This window comes from Sinocyclocheilus grahami, unplaced genomic scaffold (genome assembly GCF_001515645.1).
Source record: "Sinocyclocheilus grahami isolate Dianchi unplaced genomic scaffold, SAMN03320097.WGS_v1.1 scaffold34.1, whole genome shotgun sequence".
Taxonomy (NCBI): Eukaryota; Metazoa; Chordata; class Actinopteri; order Cypriniformes; family Cyprinidae; genus Sinocyclocheilus; species Sinocyclocheilus grahami.
In genome coordinates, this window is record NW_015505213.1 from 714,195 (window position 1) to 734,888 (window position 20,694).

The following is a 20,694-nucleotide window of genomic DNA, read 5'->3' on the forward strand; positions in this document are numbered from 1 at the left end:
TCTGTGTCATTGAGGGCTGCTTATCGGGGTGTTACTATTGATAACATGAGCAAAAGAGCTTTTACAAGTCTCAAAAGTCTAATAGATAGTTTTATGGCAACTGAAGAGTCAGTTGGAGCCCTTTTTCACGATAATGTTATCAGCGGTGTACACACGAGGCACAATTACAGCGGGAGGCACTCGCAGAAATCACATACTTTGTGGAAGCATCTATGGTGGGAATAAGCTTGTGATGTGGATTAGTTGACACAACTAGCGTATCCTGTGTCTCGGCGCTCTGGTAATCTATGTAATCTATGCTCTCTGCTAATAGAGAATGGTTAACACTAGTGGGTGTTTATAATGTCTGCCAGTTCTTCGGGACTTGTAATCTAACCATCATTAGCCATAAACATTTCTGACAAATGACAAACAGATATCCAGCATGGTGCAGATGTTGATTGAGTTCTCCTTTGTTTGCATTATTTGTGTTTAATCTGCCATTTATTATCCTCCCAGTCACTATCATAGGTTAAAGGACTTTATAGCCAGAATTATCATAACCAGTTAGATAAGAAGTAAATGGCAATATGGGATTGTTATTGATAAAATAATGCAACAGAAAAGTTTGCACAGCATGTCACTGTCAGCATTTCAGCCTGTTTTTTAATTAGTGATGCTTTTGTCACTATTCCTGAATCAGATTGTCCAAGATAAAGAAAAGGAGAGATTTTAAAACTAATTTGGTATCTAGTTAAAATGTACTCTTTCTATTCATGTTGGTTTCATATGGTTATGAAAAACTTATTATTATTATTATTTTTTTTACAGTTTTCAGACAAAAATAATTGAAATTTTATGCTATGCTTGATGTTAATAACTAGAGCCCGACCGATATATCGTTTAGCCGATATTATTGGCCGATATGAGCCTGTCGCCGATATTTCGGTATCGGCGAATATGCCGCCGATATGATAATTTTTTTACAGAACATATAACACAGATTAAATGCTTCTGAATAGTGTAATTACTTTGTTTGTCCAGCAGAGCGTGCTCCATTGTTTGCTACTGGCGACCCAGGTCAGTGTAGTGTAGAGATGCGCGAATGAGCTCAAACCTCACCCGAGTCCGCTGCTTCAAATGATCAGCCCGCCACCCACCCGCACCTATATTTGATCATCACATTACAATGATTCAAATTCTTAGTTTTGCATGATGATATGATGGTTCATTTTAACAGCAGATTCAGTGACGTTAGAGACTAGAGCTGATCTGCGCATCACGGCACGCGTCTGCGGCGCATTAAAGCCTGTGTTACGGCCACCGGAGCTGATCGCGGCCACTCAATGCTGGTGTTTATCAGTCGCGCCGCGGCCCCGAACTCATGCTTATCACATCGGTCACATCACATCGCGTGGCGCGACAAAATACAATAGAATTCTATTGTATTTTGTCGCGCCGCTCGCATCCGGTGTAGAATAGAACCCATTCTGTTGTCTACACAGGATTCAGTAAACTGATGCCTCATTCTATTTATGACGTGCTGACAGAAGTTCAAATGATTTTCAACAGTCGCTTTGTCGCGTTCTGTTGCAGCGCAGACACGGTGTCAGCAAAGTTTGTCAGTACAGTCAGTAACATAGCAGATTGAAAAGTTAGTATCTTTTTGCTGTCCAATAGACGGCAGTGCCGTGGTGGCTTGAGACTGTTGAATGGTGATTTAACGCTACGTTGTCACCTAGTTGGAGAGACTTAATGCTAAGTAAATAAACATCAATGTCCCCGTCTTTTACTCTCACAATGAGCTTATCATACTCGTTTGCTACATTAGTAGGGCCCTATGATTTCCGAGATGCAGAAAACATGGACGGAATTGCAGAATCCAGTCATAAAAACGGAATTTACTGTATAACGTGTAATTTCATGGAATTTGTCTTCTTTTTGATGAATAAATAAAAAACAGGTCAGTACATATATATATATATAGACTGTCTGTGAATATTAAACTGCAAAAAGAGGATTTAAATATGAATGTCCTGCATGTTCATTGGATTACCAGGAAATGCAAAACACAGAGTTTGTGAAAAAAAATATTATTCATTATTATTATTTATTCATTTTGGATGTTTACATTTGGAAAAGCTGTGCTTCCTGCATAAACCTGCCCCTGTTGGTTTGGCAGTAGCTTGCTTGTCCTACACAGTTACCCTGTTTAATTTCTTCAAGTTATATATATTTTGTTCTATTTGTGTCATTTAAGTTATTTATAATAAGTGAAGTGAACTTTACTGTTAAATGCACTGATGTCAGACTCACTTTGAATAATAAAGTTTATTGTTAAATTGTTAAATACCCTGCCTCCATTACATAGGCCTATGTTTGTCACATCATTATATGTGTTTGATCACCACATTTGAGTTATCATTGCAAAAAATGTGTTTATGTCTATATATTCTGTTTATGTAGGCTATATACTGTATTCTATTTACAGTACCAGTCAAAAGTTTGGGCACACGAATGGGAAGTGTGTCCAAACTTTTGACTATACTGTACTATAATATAGCCTACACATAAAGAATATCGGCCGATATATCGGTATCAGGTTTTTTTTACTCCCTAATATCGGTATCGGCCCCCAAAAAAACCATATCGGTCGGGTAATACATTTTTCTGAACAAGTTAGTGTAATCATTATTTTTCATATTTTTTTTATTTATTTGTCAAGGTTATTTTTTACAGATAGCTTGAAATATTAATTTATTAAATATAATTAATTTTTTATTATTTTTATGAAATTGTATTATTAATTTTATACTTTTTTTAAAAATATATAATAATTAAAAAGTTCAGTTTATTTTTCAGACTTGTTGACTTATTTCAATATTGCATTTAATTATTATTATTTTATTTTTTTATTAATTTATTGCATGTCGGTCGCACCACATGACTTTGATTTTACAAAGGCTTTTTAAATATAAATTATCAGTGAAATTGGCTTTTCATCATTTTCTTCACACTGTCCTGTCTAGTTAAATCTATTTAAAATGTTTGGTGCTTTTGGCAATGTTCTGGAAGCAGTTTTGTTCTCTGAATGGCTTTTCCCTTGTCATTTCAGGAAGAATCCTCAACCGGTTCGCCAAAGACATCGGCTACCTTGATTCCTTACTTCCATGGACATTTGTTGATTTTATCCAGGTACGTTTTGCAGTGCAGTGTCTGTTAAACACCACATAATCTGCACATGCTGACGTGGCTGTATTAGAACACCCATCACTTGTGGCCATAAGCATTATTCGCTCTGGTAAACCAAGTGTTGTAGACCAACAACATATTGTGGCTTTTTCCCTGGCAAATGACAATGTGGTCAATACGTGGGTGACAGGCGTCACTTTATGTGCTCAAAGCGCTATTGTCTGAAACTTGACAGACTGAGTTGGAAGTACAATAGTCTTTCATTTAAGGAGCTTTTCATTGTGTGGGGCAGCAGAATCCTCCTTGTTCTCTCTTAGGATGAGAAAACACTGCAGTCACTTAGTCTTTCCCACAGTCCTCTCTCACTATTGGTTCCCTTTCAGTGTGAAAGCAAAGTCAGCATGCATTGTTGAATACTTCCTAAAAAATAGCTTACTACTATTCTGCTTGTACTATTTATACAGTTTTGGTGACTTGAAGACGGAATGATTGCGCTTACAAGATGAACGGCAATAAACCCCAATCACGTCACATTGTGATTACAGCTTCCGAACGTGTAAATGAGTGATTCCCAGAAGTATTGAAGAAAATATATATTGTAGGATTATGACTCACGACTTTTGCCAAATGTGGCGTTTATACCAGTAGTTCTCAAACTTTTTGACTCAGTGTAGGTAAATATGTTTCCTCTGGTGAATCTAATGTAATTATTTATTTTATTTTTTTATTTTATTTTAATCTATAGAAATTTTTGTACATTTTACTTGTACATTTAAAGATTCCGAAATTTTGAAGAGCTGAATGTTCTTCAAGTTTCCCACTCGTTTTAACTAATGTATTTGTAATACTTTGTTCATGATTTACTGCATAAGGATTGAAGATAAATATTTTTACTCATATTTTTTACTTTTTAATTTCCAGCAATAAAATATTTTAGAACTTTAAATCACTAGAAAAATGTGTATATTCTTTATAAAAACATGTATGGATATTTATTATAATTATTAACTTAATATTTATTCATTTTTCATTTCTTTTCCAGGTGTAGAAATCTATAGAAAACTTCATACAGTTGAAGTATATCCAGGTTTTTCAAGACTGTGTGGAAAAAAAAAAAAAATTTAAAACAGTTGTTAAGGTGGACCAACTTGAAATAAGAAATATCATAGTTATTAGTTGTTTTAGCCTATTTTTAAAGTCATTTTAAGTCATCCTCAGAAGTTTGCTGAGGGCCCCTAGTGGGTCCCGGCCTCTGGAGTGAAAACCCCTGGTGTACATGGAGTATAAACAATGTACTCGATCTTCCATTTATAGTGTGATAATTGAACTGTAAGTAATATCAGCTGTAGATTTCAGCATTATTTGGATTACCAAAAGTTTAGGTATTTTAACGAGAGAAAAAAAATGGATTCAATTGCAAATTTTTCCATTTTATTTCCAAGGTGATGACTGGATGCCGCTATGAATTAAAAATGTAACACATGTACAGTTTCAGATAGTATTTTAATAAAGTAATAGGCATACCACAGCATGCAAGTATCCGTTCTGAACGTGAGCACGCTGATGAAGCGACCAAAGCGGTTTCTTGAAAAGCAGTCAAAAGCAGAAGAGAGATCTCACTTTGACGTTATTGAGGTTCTTCTACACCAGTCCTAAAATCACAAGCACAGTAATGCTTTTGTCAGTTTCTGTTCCACCATAGTCTGTGCTCATCCCAACACTAACCTTAAGTTGTTAAGGGTTATTTGAATGAGATCTCAGAAAGTGTCGAGTCATGCTGTCCTGGCTGTGTTCTTTGATAAGTGTTTGTGGTTAAAAGTGAGCAACCAAAACCACAAAGTGCTTTAATGACCCAGCAGTCAACCGTTGTGACGCAGTGTTTCTACAGCTCACTTCTCATCTAAAACACAATTTATTTTACTAATGGTTTATTTTAATAAATGTATATATTTTTACTTTAAATTAATTACGTTATTTAATTGTGTATATCTCTCCCTCTTTCGTGCTTTCATCCACTAACAGGTGTTTCTGCAAATCATTGGAGTCATTGCTGTGGCATCTTCCGTCATCCCTTGGATTCTGATTCCTGTGATTCCTCTGTTGATCGCCTTCCTGTTTCTACGCCGCTACTTCTTGCGGACATCACGAGACGTCAAGCGCATTGAATCCACTAGTAAGTGTCTCCTGTCAAATTTGAGAATAATATGTGACCCTGGAGCACAAAACCAGTCTTAAGTTGCTGGGGTATACAGTGGGGAAAAAAAGTATTTAGTCAGCCACCAATTGTGCATATGATGTATAAATCTCAACTTCGAAAAATTGACCCTTAAGACTTTTTTTTTTTAACACTCTGGTTTTGTGGTCCAGGGTCACATTTTGTCTTCAGTAATGTTTCTTCAGAGCAGCTTTGTTGTGTGTCCTGGTGTTGATGACTCTGTATTTATGTTTCTACAGCTCGAAGTCCTGTATTTTCCCATCTGTCATCCTCACTGCAAGGCCTCTGGACCATTCGTGCCTTTAAAGCGGAGGAAAGGTTTCAGCAAACGTTTGATGCCCATCAGGATCTGCACTCCGGTCTGTAAAGGATTAGGCCACTTGCAGGACTCGGATTAGCTTTGACTTTATTAATGTGTTGTTTCAAATGTTTTGTGTGCTCCTGCAGAGGCCTGGTTCCTGTTCTTGACCACTTCACGCTGGTTTGCAGTACGCTTGGATGGAATGTGTTCGGTGTTTGTGACCATCACAGCCTTTGGATGCCTTCTTCTTAAAGACAGTGAGATATCCAGCAAACACACTACTAACCAAAACACAGTGTTGAATGTTTTTTTACAGCGATAGTGCACTGAATCCTGCACTTGGAGGAGAAATGTTACACATTTTATAAATATCTGACAAAAAAAGCTGTGAAAACTTAAAAGATTTTTAAAATGAACAACTATCATTCAAAATACATATTTATATGTTATGAATACATTATATATACACCATTCAAAAGATTGAGGTATGTAATTTTTTAAAAAGAAATTAGTACTTTTTATCCAGCAAAGATGCATTCGGCCCAAATCAAAATCATGATCAAAAGTGACTGTGAGTGGAATAAATTAAATTTTTTAAATATATCAAAATAGAAAAGCATTATTGTAAATTGTAATATTTCACACTTCTGCTGTTTTTACTGTATTTTTTATTAAATAAATGTAGCCATAAAATATTTTTTTACCCAAACTTTTGAATGGTAATGTTACACGTTGTTTTGTTTTCCTTAAGTGTGATAAACAATAATGTATTCTACATGAAGGATGAAGTGACAATGTCATAATTTTGATAAAATTTAATAAGAGAAACTGGAATATGATACATTTGTGTTAAGGATGGTCTGGTAAACATCTGTTTCCTTTGAAATTGAAAATGTTTCAGGTCTCAGGATTAGAGCCTGACCGATATATCGTGTTGCCGATTTTATCGGCCGATATGAGTCTTTCGCATATATATCGGTATCAGCAAATATGCCGCCGATATGCCACCGATATCATGAACATTTTTTAGCAGAACATAAAACGCAGTTAAGATGCCGGTAAATGGTGTAATTACGTAGTTTATCCATTGTTTGCTACTGGCAGTGTTGGGGGTAATATATTACAAGTAACGCGAGTTACGTCGACCTGGATGAAACGCTTTAAAGCTTAGAATACCATTGAAATTTGAACAGCCATATCGCTGTAACGATGCTGCAGATCCGCACCAAATTCGGGGGATTCCTTCAGCTCGAGGAACCCCCTCAAACGCCAAATTGAGTGTACATCTCGAGGCCCCCTTTCGAATGAGACCACCCCCGCGTCAATAGCCCCCGGGGTCCGGAAGTTACAGGCGATTAAATTCGCTGTCTGGCACCGACCGATCTGGCGATCCCGGGGGGCTACCGACACACGGAGTGTGGCGTTCAAGAGGGCTCCTCGAGCTGAAGGGATCGCCCGAATTTGGTGGAGATGCGCTGCCGTGTTCGAGAGATAGTGACACCAGCCAACACTTTCGCTTCAGTAAGGAGGTCTCTTGTTCCAGGCAGCAGCATTAAAGCGTTGTCTTATTCCGACCGTAAGTGCCCTGCTAAGTGGACTTCACATGATATTGCGCCATGATTCCAGTTCCGAGGGAATGTACACGTTACATTCAAAGGGCATTAAAGTGCGCGAGATGTGAATTTAAATTGTATTTATTTGCAGTCAAACTTCACACTTCTCTAGTAAGTTTCGTCTGTGTGTGAAGACAGTAGCGCAGATCCCGTGAATTAATGTTCCGAAGTGAAATTAACTTCAACGGAATAAAGTTGAATGGAATTGAATTGAAATAAAGTTGAATAAACTTCAACTTTACTGTTCAGTGCACTGATGTCAGACTCATTTTGGACAATGAAGTTTGTTAAATGCCCTGCCTCCATTGCATATCTTTGTCACGTCATTATAAGTGTTTGATCACCACATTTGAGTGATCATTGCAAAAAATGTGTTTTTGTATATATATTCTGTTTATGTGTATATACTGTATTCTATATATAGTACCAGTCAAAAGTTTGAACACACGCATGGGAGAGTGTCCCAAATTTTGACTGGTACTGTACTATAATATACACAAAGAATATCGACCGATATATAGTTATCAGCCTTTTTTTTTTCTCCCTAAAATCGGTATCGGTATCGGCCCCCAAAAAACCCATATCGGTCGGGCTCAACTCAGGATGTGCCATGTCTCAAGAATGAATGGTCTTTAATTGTCAGTTTGCCACATTTGATTTGAAACTGTCAGTGGGAAAATCCTTATGGGGGTTTAGATCAACTTTGGTTCTTTTCAGCTTTTTTGACACCAGCATGTGAATGGATTGTGTCTCACAGGTATGAAGGCAGGAGATGTGGGATTGGCTTTGTCTTATGCAGTCACCCTAATGGGAATGTTCCAGTGGGGCGTTAGACAGAGTGCCGAGGTGGAGAACCTGGTAAGAACCTAATATATGAATTTCCACCGCATTTCCACTACTCTGGGGTCTGTAAAATATATTTATGTTTTTGACAGAAGTCTCTTTGGCTCATCAAGGCTGCATTTATTTCATAAAAACATACAGTAAAATTGTGAAATATCATTACAATTTAAAATAAACGTTTTCTGTTTTTAATATATTTTAAATAGAAATATATTCCCGTGATGCAAAGCTGAATTTTCAGAGTCACATGATCCTTCATAAATCATTCTAATATGCTTATTTGATCCTCAAGAAACATTTCTATTTATTATCGGTGTTGAAATCATTTATGCTGCTTAATACTACTTTTGTGAGAAAATATTTATTTGGGATAAAAATAGCAGTGTAAAAGTCTTTACTTTACACTTTGTATCAATTTACCGCATCCGTTCTAAAAACATCTTACTGACCCAAATCTTATGAATGGTAGTGTACCTCTTCCTCAGCTTGGTTTTTAGAGATTTGTTCAAAACAAAACAACATTTAGCATAATAAATGTCCTCTCTGTGTGAAAGCTGTTACAAAAAGCAGCATAATTATTGTAAGAAACTCTTGAGATATGGACCTGACATGCACAAATATATGTTTGTTTTATTTAGTACTGAAAATACTCTGCTTATTGAGAGTATTGGATTGTTTGCTTAACAACATGCTAATCAATTAGAAGCGCTGTTTCTGTGATGTGTGATGTTCTGTGAGTTGCTGCCTATATAGAGCGTTTCAGCTCTGACAGTTCCTTGCAGTGTGATGCACACGTTTTTTGATGCACACGTCTGCCTGAGCTAAATTGATTCATATTTTAAATCTACCTGACAAGGTAACAAACTGAGTTGCTTTCTGAATAACGTGTCCATCTAGATGACGTCAGTGGAGAGAGTTGTCGAATACACAGAGCTGGAAAGCGAAGCACCTTGGGAAACCCAGAAACGCCCCTCTCCCGACTGGCCCAATCGGGGCCTGATAACCTTCGACAGGGTCAACTTCTCCTACAGCTCTGATGGACCCGTCATCCTCAAGAACATCTCGGCCATGTTCAGACCCAGAGAGAAGGTGAGTCCAGCGCCACAGCTCCAGAACCTCATGTCAGAGTCTGTCAGGAAGAGTGCACTGATGTTTTCTGCTCTGCATTGATCAGGTTGGGATCGTTGGACGGACCGGTGCAGGGAAAAGCTCCCTGATTTCAGCGCTGTTTCGTCTGACGGAGCCGGAGGGTAAAATCTTAGTGGACGGCGTGTTGACCTCTGAGATCGGCCTGCACGACCTCCGCCAGAAGATGTCGATCATCCCGCAGGATCCCGTGCTGTTCACAGGAACCATGAGGAAGAACCTGGACCCCTTCAGCCAGCACTCAGACCATGACTTATGGAACTCTCTGAAAGAGGTGAACACACACTGTGTAATAGAGGCCTGCAGGGATGATGTATTATTGTAGGCCAAAACTACATTTTATACAGGTTACACTCCTGATCATCTCAGAGGGGTCAGTTGGTTTTTACATGTGCTTCAAACATCCACTTGTGAATGGATTTCTTATTAATGAAATGCTAAAAACGTCCAATTTAAGTAAATAATTTTAAAATGCACACTATAAAAAATAAAACACTTGCTATAAATATAAAATATTTGATTTGATTACTTGCTTTCACATGATGATTAACTGACAACAGAGAACCATGACGTGAATGTGCTTTTAAGTTAAAACATTAAAATCTTAGGGTAAATGTTTTCAAGTAAATATTTTAGCTCCAAAGTTTTCGGCAAACAAAAAACTGGGAAACACTTATGTACATCGTCTTTCTACATGTTTTAAAGCATAAAAAATATGTGCACTGTGTTGCTCATGTAATTTGCTTCTCCACATTTCAATCTCATCACAAATGTTAGATTTGTGTAGTCTGATCAATAATATTTATTTAACACTATCCGCATGTGATGAACCATATAGATCTTGGTTAAACATTTTCTGATGTGAACTTTTCCCCAGTAGACTTACGTGATGATTATAGATGTAATGCATTATTAAGCGATCTCAAAGTCCAGCTCTTGGAGTGAATCTGAGCTTTGTTTGCTCAAAGGTCCAGCTGAAGGCTGCTGTGGAGGAGTTGCCTGCTAAACTGGAGACCGAACTGGCTGAGTCTGGATCAAACTTCAGTGTGGGTCAACGGCAGCTCGTCTGTCTAGCTCGGGCCATTCTGAGGAAGAACCGGATTCTTATCATTGATGAGGCCACCGCAAACGTGGACCCTCGGTGAGTCTTTTACCTGGCTCTGAGATTGTTTATACAAATGAATATAGCCACTCTTAAGAGATATGACAGAGCTGTTTACGTTCTACAGGACAGACGAGCTGATCCAGAAAACCATCCGAGCCAAGTTTAAGGAGTGCACCGTCCTCACCATCGCACACAGACTCAACACCATCATAGACAGCGACCGCATCCTGGTGAGTGCAGAGATGCAGCGCTCTTTATCATAATGCATTCATTTTGACCTGAAAGAGATCGAGAGAGCAACCAATCTTCAAAATGAGCCAACACACATAATTCAATTTTTTTTTAAAAAGGTATCTTTCAGGTCAATTTTAACCCAAGCATCAAATCAGGCTTTCAGGCTCAAAAATAGCTTTGTAAAATATATTTAGCCTCTTTCCCATACTGATTTTTTTGAATAAACATGAATTTTCACACCTATTCACCTATCATACACACTTCTTTTGTCATCTGAAATTGAAAGTTTATTCAAGTAAAATGATTATTTTTGAATTCTGGCGTAATGTTGATTTTTTTATTATTTTATTATTTTATTTATTTTAGCAGTCATGAGTTATAAGATTAAAGGAATAATACTGGTAATTGAGAGATTATAGGTTTTTAGAAATTTCAAATAATATTTTCAAATAACATTTCTCTTGAATTAAGAAAAATATTTTTCTCGCATCAGTTATTTTTTTGTAATTCATGTCAAATTAAAATGTTCAGTTTTTAAATGAAAAATTTAAGTGGTAAATAACATGGTTATGAGAAGTTATCAGATCAGATACAATATGGTTTTAATTGAAAAATATTAAGTTATGAAATCACATGCGGATTTTGAATGCATTGTGAGGGTTAAAGGAATTAGGGCTGTCAAAATGGCTGAAAAACTACATTTGGATTTTGTACTTAAATATTATCAAAATTCGAATTTAAAATGCATAATTTCAGCTTGGGTGAAGAAAAGGTTTTGGCTTCTCTTCTGAGGCCACAAGAGGGTGCATCGAGCAAAATATTACTAATGCACCTTTATTCAAAGCTATTCAAAGATAACATGACTATCTGAGAAAAAAGTGCATAATGTTTAAAATAATGTTTATACACCAATTATAATTAATTAAGTTGCTTAAACAACTATAAACAAAACAGCATCATGTATGTATGCATAGTGTAATACAAAGGGCGGAAAGCCAATCACACAGAGTACATTTTTCATTTAAATACATGAGATGCAGTGGGATGGGGAAAAAGCCCGCCATAAAGTCTCGATATATGTTTTTTTTTGCATTAATTTTACATGGCTTTCTAAACATGCGGCTCTCTTGTGCGAGATGCGAGTGCAACGGTAATAGATGTCTGTCTAGAAAACGTGCGAAATATGTGTTCTGTGTGAACGGCTTGGTTTCAGTTTTGCTCATTGTTAGCCATGGGTGCTTTTAAATACAATGAGAGGTTTTGATTACTGCATAATGATGATATTAAATAGAGGGGATTTTTACTTCCATTCAGCCTGCTGTGTTCCGTCCCCTGTGTTTAGAAAAGCATTGTCAGGGAAGGTTTGGGAACAGAGTGACTCCTTTCATCCATTTCCAGGTCTCATTAAAGGGTCACATACACTACTGGTCAAAAAGTTTGGAATGATTACGATCTTGGAAAGAAATCTCTTATGCTAACCAAGGCTGCATTTATTTGTTAAAAAGACAGTAATTTGATAACAATTTTTTAAAAATAGTTTCCTATTTTATTATATTTTAAAATGTTGTTTTTTTTTTAAATATCTTTTATGGTCATCGAAGCTGCAATTATTTGATCAAAAATACTGTAAAAACACTAATATTCTGAAATATTATTAAAATTTTAAATAACCATTTTCTATTTGAATATATTTTAAAATTTAATTTATTCATGTGATGCAAAGCTGAATTTTCAGCATCATTACTCCAGTCTTCAGTGTCACATGATCCTTCAGAAATCATTCTAATATGCTGATTTGATGATCAAGAAACATTTCTTATTATAGTCCGGTGTTGAAAACAGATGTGGTGCATAATTTTATTGTGGAAACTGTGATGCACTACCATTCAATCAGATAAAAAAAAATTTTTTTTAATTAATACTTTTTATTTTCATTCAATTGATTTAAAAGTGATAAAAAAAAACATTTTGTAATCTTGCAAATATATTTCCAAAGAAATGCTGATGTTTTGAACTGTCTATTAACCAAAGAATCCTGAAAAGATGCATCATAATTTACAGAAAAATATTAAGCAGCAAAAACTGTTAACCATTATTAATAATTGGGCAGCAAATCAGCAGATTAGAATGATTTCTGAAGGATCATGTGACACTGAAGACTGGCGTAATGATGTTGAAAATTCAGCTTTGCATCACAGGAATAAATTACATTTTCAAATATATTTAAATAGAAACCCTTTATTTTAAATTGTAATATTATTTCATAATATTACAGATTTTATTGTATTTTTAATCAAATAAATGCAACCTTAGTGTGAGTATACGAGATTTTTTGTTTTTGTTTTTTTTAGTTAAAAATTTGAATTATTCCAAACTTTTGACCCTTGGTGTACATCACATTAACCATGTTCTCTCTTTCTTTTGTTTGGCAGGCGTACATGAACCGCAGTCCGGTCCACCAGCTCAACGGCTTCGCCACCACAAGAGATGGCAGCTTGGTTATCTTCGAGACTGCTTTATAACAGCCCGTAAAGAGCCTGATGTACACAGTGCACAACTACGCCCAGCATCCTCCTCCTGCGGAGGGCAGCGAGCACGGGCTCCGCCTCCTCGCCCACAACACCGAGCTGAGCCGAGCCAGAGACGTGTGCATGCGCTCACACTGAACGCTCACACCAATGACTCCGAGACTACAGAGCTGCAATCACACCAGAGGACTGCATACACCAGCGTTCTGAATTCTCCAGTATGATAGGCTAGAGAGACTGTACACCACTGTGTGTTATGATTATTGATATGTGCCTTAATGTGTAAGTGTAGTACCAGGACTGCTAGGGGCCAAAGAGATAGCTTGCCTTTGCTCTAATGAAACACTATGCTATGAACTAGACCGGTGCCTTTATGAACCACAATGACTGCTGATTCTGACTGCAACAATAAGGCCTTTAAACACTAAGACAACACTGTACTGAGAGGGCTCTAAAAAGTAGTCAAAAAACAGCACCTATTTTTGTTTGTATTATTATTTGTGATTCTGATACTCCGTCTGCCTTAATCAAAAAACAGAAAACAAATGCTGGATAACAATCATTGCTGTAATGCTGCATTGTTTCTTGGGCAAAGAAATCTTGTGCAATACAAACAATCCTGAACTTTACTTTTGTGTTTAATGTTTAATGCTGTCCCCGATTTGATTTTTATGATTTGTTTTGTGAGTCTGTGAGAATGAAAGGGATGTTGAGTGACTGCACACAGCAACACCGACAGCTTTTCTCTGCTGCTCATTGTCTTGTATTTATTTATTTTTTTTTGTCTTTTTTGTTTCATTTGTGCTTTATGGAGAGGTAAAAGAAGAGAAAGTTGCAGTACCAGCCACAAAAGATTTTTGTGAAATGCAGTTTAGCCCAACAGATTCATTTCAATTAAACAACTGAATTCAGTATTTTTAACTACTTGGTTATTTGTTTGAGAATTAAGTGAAATGTTTGTGTCGTATCCCATCTGGGTTTGTGTTCTGTTTGAATTGACAGCATGGTTTCTGCTGGTTGGAAGAATCAGTGTTTGCTGTTCAAAAGTCAAAAGTACATGTTTGCATTCTTTGCATTTATGTTAAAATGTGTATTTGCAATTGTTCAGTCATGTCAGATTCTTGTATTTGGATTAAACCACTTGGTATCACTCAAAATATCTCTTTTTTTTTGTTTGTTTTGTGCTGTTTTATGCAGAATTTATTTTACAATTAATGAATGAAGGATTTTTTTTATTATTTACTTAAGTTCACTGTAAAAAAAAATCCATCTAAAATAACAGAAAATTATCCAGTAATTTTATGGACATTTCAACTCTAAAATGAAGTGGAAAAATTTAAATTACTGGTAAAACACCTGAAAAAAAAAAAAAAAGTAAAATATATATTTTTTTAAAATACTGAAAGTTTCTTCAAATAATACAGATAATATTTACACATTTTTTACAGTATATAAGCACCTCTCACTTTTTAAGTTCAAATAATTGAAAACTTATTCGAGTTGTTTCGTTTTTTAATTCAAAAATGTGTGCAAAGTAAATCACAAGTAACTTTTTCTACAAGCTGAGGTAAATAATAATGCGTTAAACAATGGTTAAATATCATAATATAATATTTTGTGTATGTTGCATGTAAAAAAAATATTTTTTTAAATCCACAGCTACATAGAAAAACCTTTTTTTCAGAACCACACTGAAAAGAAAAACAATTTTTACTCATAAATTGCTCAATTTTACAATTACAAAGAAACACCAGGTAACATGGAATTAAATGTGACGTTTGACGTTGAAAGACTGAAACATTATTTGTGACCCTGCACACAAAAGCAGTCTTAAGTCGCTGGGGTATATTTGTAGCAATAGCCAAAAATACATTGTATGGGTCAAAATTATTGTTTTTTCTTTATATCCCAAAAATCATTAGGATATTAAGTAAAGATCATGTTCCATGAAGATATTTAGTAAATTTCCTACTGTAAATATATCAAAACTTTTTTGATTAGTAACATGCATTGCTAAGAACATTTGGACAACTTTAAAGGTGATTTTCTCAGTATTTAGATTTGTTTGCACCCTCAGATTCCAGATATTCAAATAGTTGTATCTCTGCCAAATATTGTCATATCATAACAAACCATACATCAATGGAAAGCTTATTTATTCAGCTTTCAGATGTTGTATATTGACACTTAAGATTGGTTTTGTGGTCCAGGGTCACATTTTCATTCAAAAAAAAAAAATGTTTACAGCGCAGGTGACGCACAGTTACAATATCTGCCAGCAAAAATATGAAGCTTGATCTGTGCCGATTTTAAGAAAAATGCTTTTTTAAAGAATTTATAGATCCAGAGTGCTTACTTAATTTTTCCAGCATTTTTTTATTTTTTTTTTTTATAAATCACACTCGATGAACATGTTAATTGACAACCCTAATCATGTCACAGGCCACAGTATGTTAACCTAACCTTCATTTCCATATGGCTTGATTACAACTGGGAAAGCCCCTGTATTCCAATAACTAGGAGAAGAAAAAACATTGTCACTTTACTTCTCTCTCCGTAATGGCTTTAAGATTTGGTGCCGGAGGTGACAGCAGGTATTTGTTTACAGTCTGTCATCCGTGTCCCATGGTGTTTTGAGACTATGTAATGTTAGGGCATAAAGGAATTAACCTGAAGGCAAAATCCTGGATTGACTGAGAACAAGAGGCAATGTGTTAGGCAAGCAGGCATCGAATCACAGCCTCTTGTCCTCAACATTTGTGGCTTTGTCTGTAATCGTAACCATAATCTCTGGAGTGTAAGCGATACTGTAGGCCTTTCTCCTCCTGGATGGACAAACAAAAGTGTGAGATCTTTGCAGTAGATGATCCTATTGTGTTCAGTTCAAAGGTGTGCACAAGAAGGAATGCTTGCCTTTACTTCTTCATTGAAAAAGCACTTTCAATACACTCTGGTAATGCGTAAAAACTGAGAGAAGATATGAAAGGATAGCCAGATCCATTATTATGAGAGATATGTGGTATGCTTCCCTTACAGCGATGATCTCATGGCACACACACACACACACACTCAAGCATGTGAAGTAGGCCAGAGTTACATTCATCTTGTGATTTGGATGCCTGTTCTTGTCATTTGAAGTGGAATTTGCAATATCTTATTAAGATTATTACACGTCTTGACATTATTATGCACAGTGGCACCAAAAATTATTTGCACTCTTAAAAATGTTTGAATGTCATTGCAGTATTTATCAAATAATTAGAACAAGTGCCATTTATTTTAAGGAAAGAAAGCACTGTTAATATTACTATTAACTACACTGTATAAAATTTAACGGTAAAAGACTGTAAAAACGCTACACTAAAAACCTGTTAAATTGTTAATGGTAAATTCCCCTACTAATGGCACCGTGCACCTTCTATGTATGTTATTATTTAAAAGCTGCTTGTGATGGGCTTTGGTTCATCATGTGACTTTCTCATCATCACCTGCATTGGGTGGTTATGAGTGTATTACAAAGGTACAAAACAGATTTCAGTACTTCAATAGGATGGTATATTAACATTATATCAGTTAATGAAATACCGATTACGGTATTTCACTGTAAATTTAAGTTAAACCCGTAAAACCTCAAATGTCGCTACCGTATTTTTTACAGTAAAATTCTGGCCCCCACAGCTGTCGTTTTTTTACCGTAAATTTTATGGAATTTTTTTTTACAGTGTGATACTATTACTGTTAATACAGTTACATGTTAAAAATGTTCAGATAAAGAATTTTCCCAGTTCAAACCAAGTTCTGCTAACAGCATCTGTGATTTTCTGTCGTTTACAAATAGAAATTATTCTCATTCATCAAGTTCGTAGAATTGAATTTGTGCAGTAATGCTAACCCTATGGATGTCCACTTCCACCATAGAATAACAAAGGTAATTGAGACTTTTCATCTCACAAATCTGACTTTTTTCCTCACATTTCTGACTTTTTCTCTCATAATTGTGAGATACATAGTTATAAACGCAAGATAGTGTATATACTTGCAAGGTATATACTTGCAATTGCATGAAAACAGAGAGAGATAAAAAGGTTGCAATTACCTTTTTATATAGTATATATATATATATATATATACAGTATATATACAGTATATATATATATATATATATTTTTTTTATTCTGTGGAAGAAGAAAAAACAATTGCGAGAAATTAAACTGAGAATTCCGACTCAGGTCAGAATTGCAAGATATTACATTTTTTGACATAAATATTATGCACACTGGCACCAAAAAGTATTTGCACAACTAAGCTCTGCTTAAAAATGTTTCAATGTCATTGCATTAGCTATCAAATGATTACAATGAGTACATAGTTATGATGAAAGTTCTGTCATTATGTCGTTCCAAACCTGTATGACTTTCTTCTGAGGAACACAAAAGCTAGTTTGAAGAATGTTTGGGTCTAAACAACATTGGACTCCATTGACTCATTATAAACACATTCAAAATACCGTTTTTGTGTTTCACAGAACAACAACAAAATTTGTTTCTGAAGACAATGCTTGATTTTGGTGTTTGTATTCTAATGTGATGAAATTCAGACAAAAATTGCATTGGAGCAAATCGCTTAAAGGAACAGGGAGAGAAGCATTTGTCATGCTACCCATTCTCTGTTTTATGGCACGGTCTTAATATCAGTTGCAAAGCTGCACAATGTCCTGATGAAGGTGACCGTTCCTTTAGAAAGCAGCTGTTTGCTTGGACCGCTGCGTTCTGCGCTGACAATGTAGACTGATAACTGATTGCACGCTTAAAGAATGTTCCCAGTTCAAAACAAGTTCTACTGACAGCATCTGTGATTTTCTGTTGTTTATGACCTAAAATATAGTTTAGACTCATTCTTCGAGTTCGTAAAATTGCATTTGTGGTATAGTGCCAACCCTATCTATGAAAGTCTATTTCCACCATGGAATAAAAAAAAAAATCTTTCTCACAATTCTAAATTTTTCTCTAGGACTTGTGGGATATAAAGACAGAATTGCAAGATAAAAGTCAGGACTGTGGGATATAAACTCAGAATTTAAAGATTCTGTCAGAATTTAAAGAAATTGTGAGACGTAAACTCGGAATTGGGAGAAAAAAAGTCAGTATTCTGAGTTTATATCTTGTAATTCTGAGTTTTCTTCTCAGAATTGCATGTTTTTATTTCGTAATTCTGTTTATATCTTGCAATTTTGAGAGAAAAAGTCAGAAATGCATGAAAAAAGTCAGAATTCTGAGATATCTCATAACTGTTATCACATCTCAAAATTCAGAGTTTACATCTCTCGATTCTCATTTTTATTTCTGGAATTGTGAAAAGCAAATTCTGAATTGTGAGATTAAAAAGTCACAATTACCTTTTTTTTTTACTGTTTTATTTTTGCATTGTGAATTGTATGAGAACACAAAATCTTTATTTTAAAAAAGGTAAGCATGAAGGCCGTCACTGGGGAGCGAACAGACCATATGAAAATGTATGCATTATTTTGTACAAACAAATGTATACAAATTAGCCACCAATTCACAAAAACATAAAATAGCTACAACTTGTGTGTATTTTACAGTGGATGTCACTAGGGCAAGGCATTGCAATGGTATCAACTTTAAAATATGATAACAGAATTGTTTTGACAGTAAAGAATTGTTACATGTTGCATGTGTTTAGAGCGATATTGCTTGAATTTTGCCTGTGTTATAGGAGTCCTGTCAACTCCTGTCTTGACCATGTAAAGCCACTCTGAAACTTTCATGATACACACAAAGACACATTAAAAAGAAATTGCCAGTAATATATAACCTAAGGTTTTCTCACCTAGAGACATTAAAAATCCAGTTTGGACAACTCTGATGTGCTTTAATCTTAGCTCATTATGAATAAGTTAACTGCTCTGAAACCCTGCAGAATGTGTTTCCCTCTCCATTGCATGTGTATTAATAATTAACATTAACTTAACAATAGGAAGTTTAAAATAAGTTATTTTGGATTATTTCAATTATTTTCTATTAAAAGAGACACTCCCACAATTAAAACTAAATTTCTCTGACAACTATGTATTCAAATGTGCATTGTAGCAAATGATTGTGAATAAAACAGATTATTGGAGTAAGTTTTTACAAGAAAATACTAAAATACAACTTCTAAATTTCTCTTTTCATTCAATGTTTTTCTTGCATTTCTTTGTAAATGCATGTGGAATTTCTGAATGAAATTTGTTTCTAAACATTTTTTCCAGTGTATTTACAAAGCAAATTATAAAACAGTTTGTCATCAATTGTATAAACTTAACCTCCAAAAACTTGTTAACAAAGAACTTCAACAACAATTCAAGCCGTTCTCATGCGCGTGGTGGTTGAGCATGTCTGATGACTTTTTGAGAGAATAAACGTTGGCTTTTCTCTCCAATCCTCTCCATTCTCTGGACCCAAAAGTCCGGCTGTCATGGTGATAGATGAGGATTCTTCCCCTTTCTGTCCTTTTGTTCACAGGCCCAAACTCTCTGCAGTTTCTCTTTCCAACAAAACCTTCAAATGACTCTGAGTGAATGTGATTAGGTTGAAGGACCTCAGACAAATTGAGTGGACAAAAACACTGGTCATTGTCCTGCCATTTGCTCCCATTGTTCCCATTCTCCGCAGTGAAAGCCTTCAGAACATTAGCCACACAGTGTGACCATCCTTCACTCTCACTGGAGCTGTCCTTTTATCTCCTTTCACATTCACTGGATTCATTACGGCCAACAAAACAGCTTGTGATGTCAGCTGGATTCTGGGTTCCTCGTGGGAGGCCTGTGTGCTCGACGCTGGAGCGGGTGAAAAGACTCGGGACCCCTGTAATGGCGCTGGGTGGCCATAAGTTGGGGTAGATACTGCATGTCATCCGTCTTGAAGGACACTGCATGTTTTAGACGTTTCAAGAGGAATTCATGAGAATGATAGACTTATTTCATGGGCAGTGGGACTCTTTTTAACGTTTCATGACCGGTTCTTGGACCCTGACCGTTGTGCGCCACTCAGAATTCCAAGTCCATTCCTGACAGGATGCAGAAATGCAATTTGAATTTAAATGAATTCAAAAGAATTCAAAGATATTCAAATAACTGTGATTTTTTACTAGAAAAGCAAAGTTTGTTAAAGGGATAGTTCACCCAAAAATGAAGATTTGATGTTTATCTGCTTACCCCCAGGGCATCCAAGATGTAGGTGACTTTGTTTCTTCAGTAGAACACAAACGAAGATTTTTATCACAAACCGTTGCAGTCTGTCAGTCTTATAATGGAGGTGAATGGGAATCACGGCTTTGAGAGTCTAAAAAATATACACAAACAAAACCAAATTAAACCCTGCGGCTCGTGACGATACATTGATGTGTAAAGACACGAAACGATTGGTCTGTGCAAGAACCTGAACAGTATATAGTTTTTTACCTCTGATTTACTGCAATGTCTGAACTGTCCTGAGCGCGTTCGCGTCTTCTTCTTCTTCTTCTTGCTTTACAGCGGA

The 20,694-nt window shown here is 35.8% G+C and overlaps 1 protein-coding gene across 1 annotated transcript in view; it reads left to right on the top strand.

Annotated features, from left to right (window-relative positions):
• The window catches only part of abcc4 (ATP binding cassette subfamily C member 4 (PEL blood group)), a 56,023-nt gene extending 42,854 nt beyond the window's left edge, over positions 1–13,169 (top strand). The window contains exons 20-29 of the mRNA XM_016266812.1: positions 3,095–3,174; positions 5,194–5,344; positions 5,626–5,745; positions 5,834–5,944; positions 8,058–8,158; positions 9,041–9,232; positions 9,318–9,563; positions 10,258–10,430; positions 10,519–10,624; positions 13,061–13,169. Of these exons, the coding sequence (XP_016122298.1) occupies positions 3,095–3,174; positions 5,194–5,344; positions 5,626–5,745; positions 5,834–5,944; positions 8,058–8,158; positions 9,041–9,232; positions 9,318–9,563; positions 10,258–10,430; positions 10,519–10,624; positions 13,061–13,150 (1,370 nt within the window). The 3' untranslated portion in view covers positions 13,151–13,169. The remainder of the gene's footprint in view (positions 1–3,094; positions 3,175–5,193; positions 5,345–5,625; positions 5,746–5,833; positions 5,945–8,057; positions 8,159–9,040; positions 9,233–9,317; positions 9,564–10,257; positions 10,431–10,518; positions 10,625–13,060) is intronic.
• Positions 13,170–20,694: the final 7,525 nt, after the last annotated feature.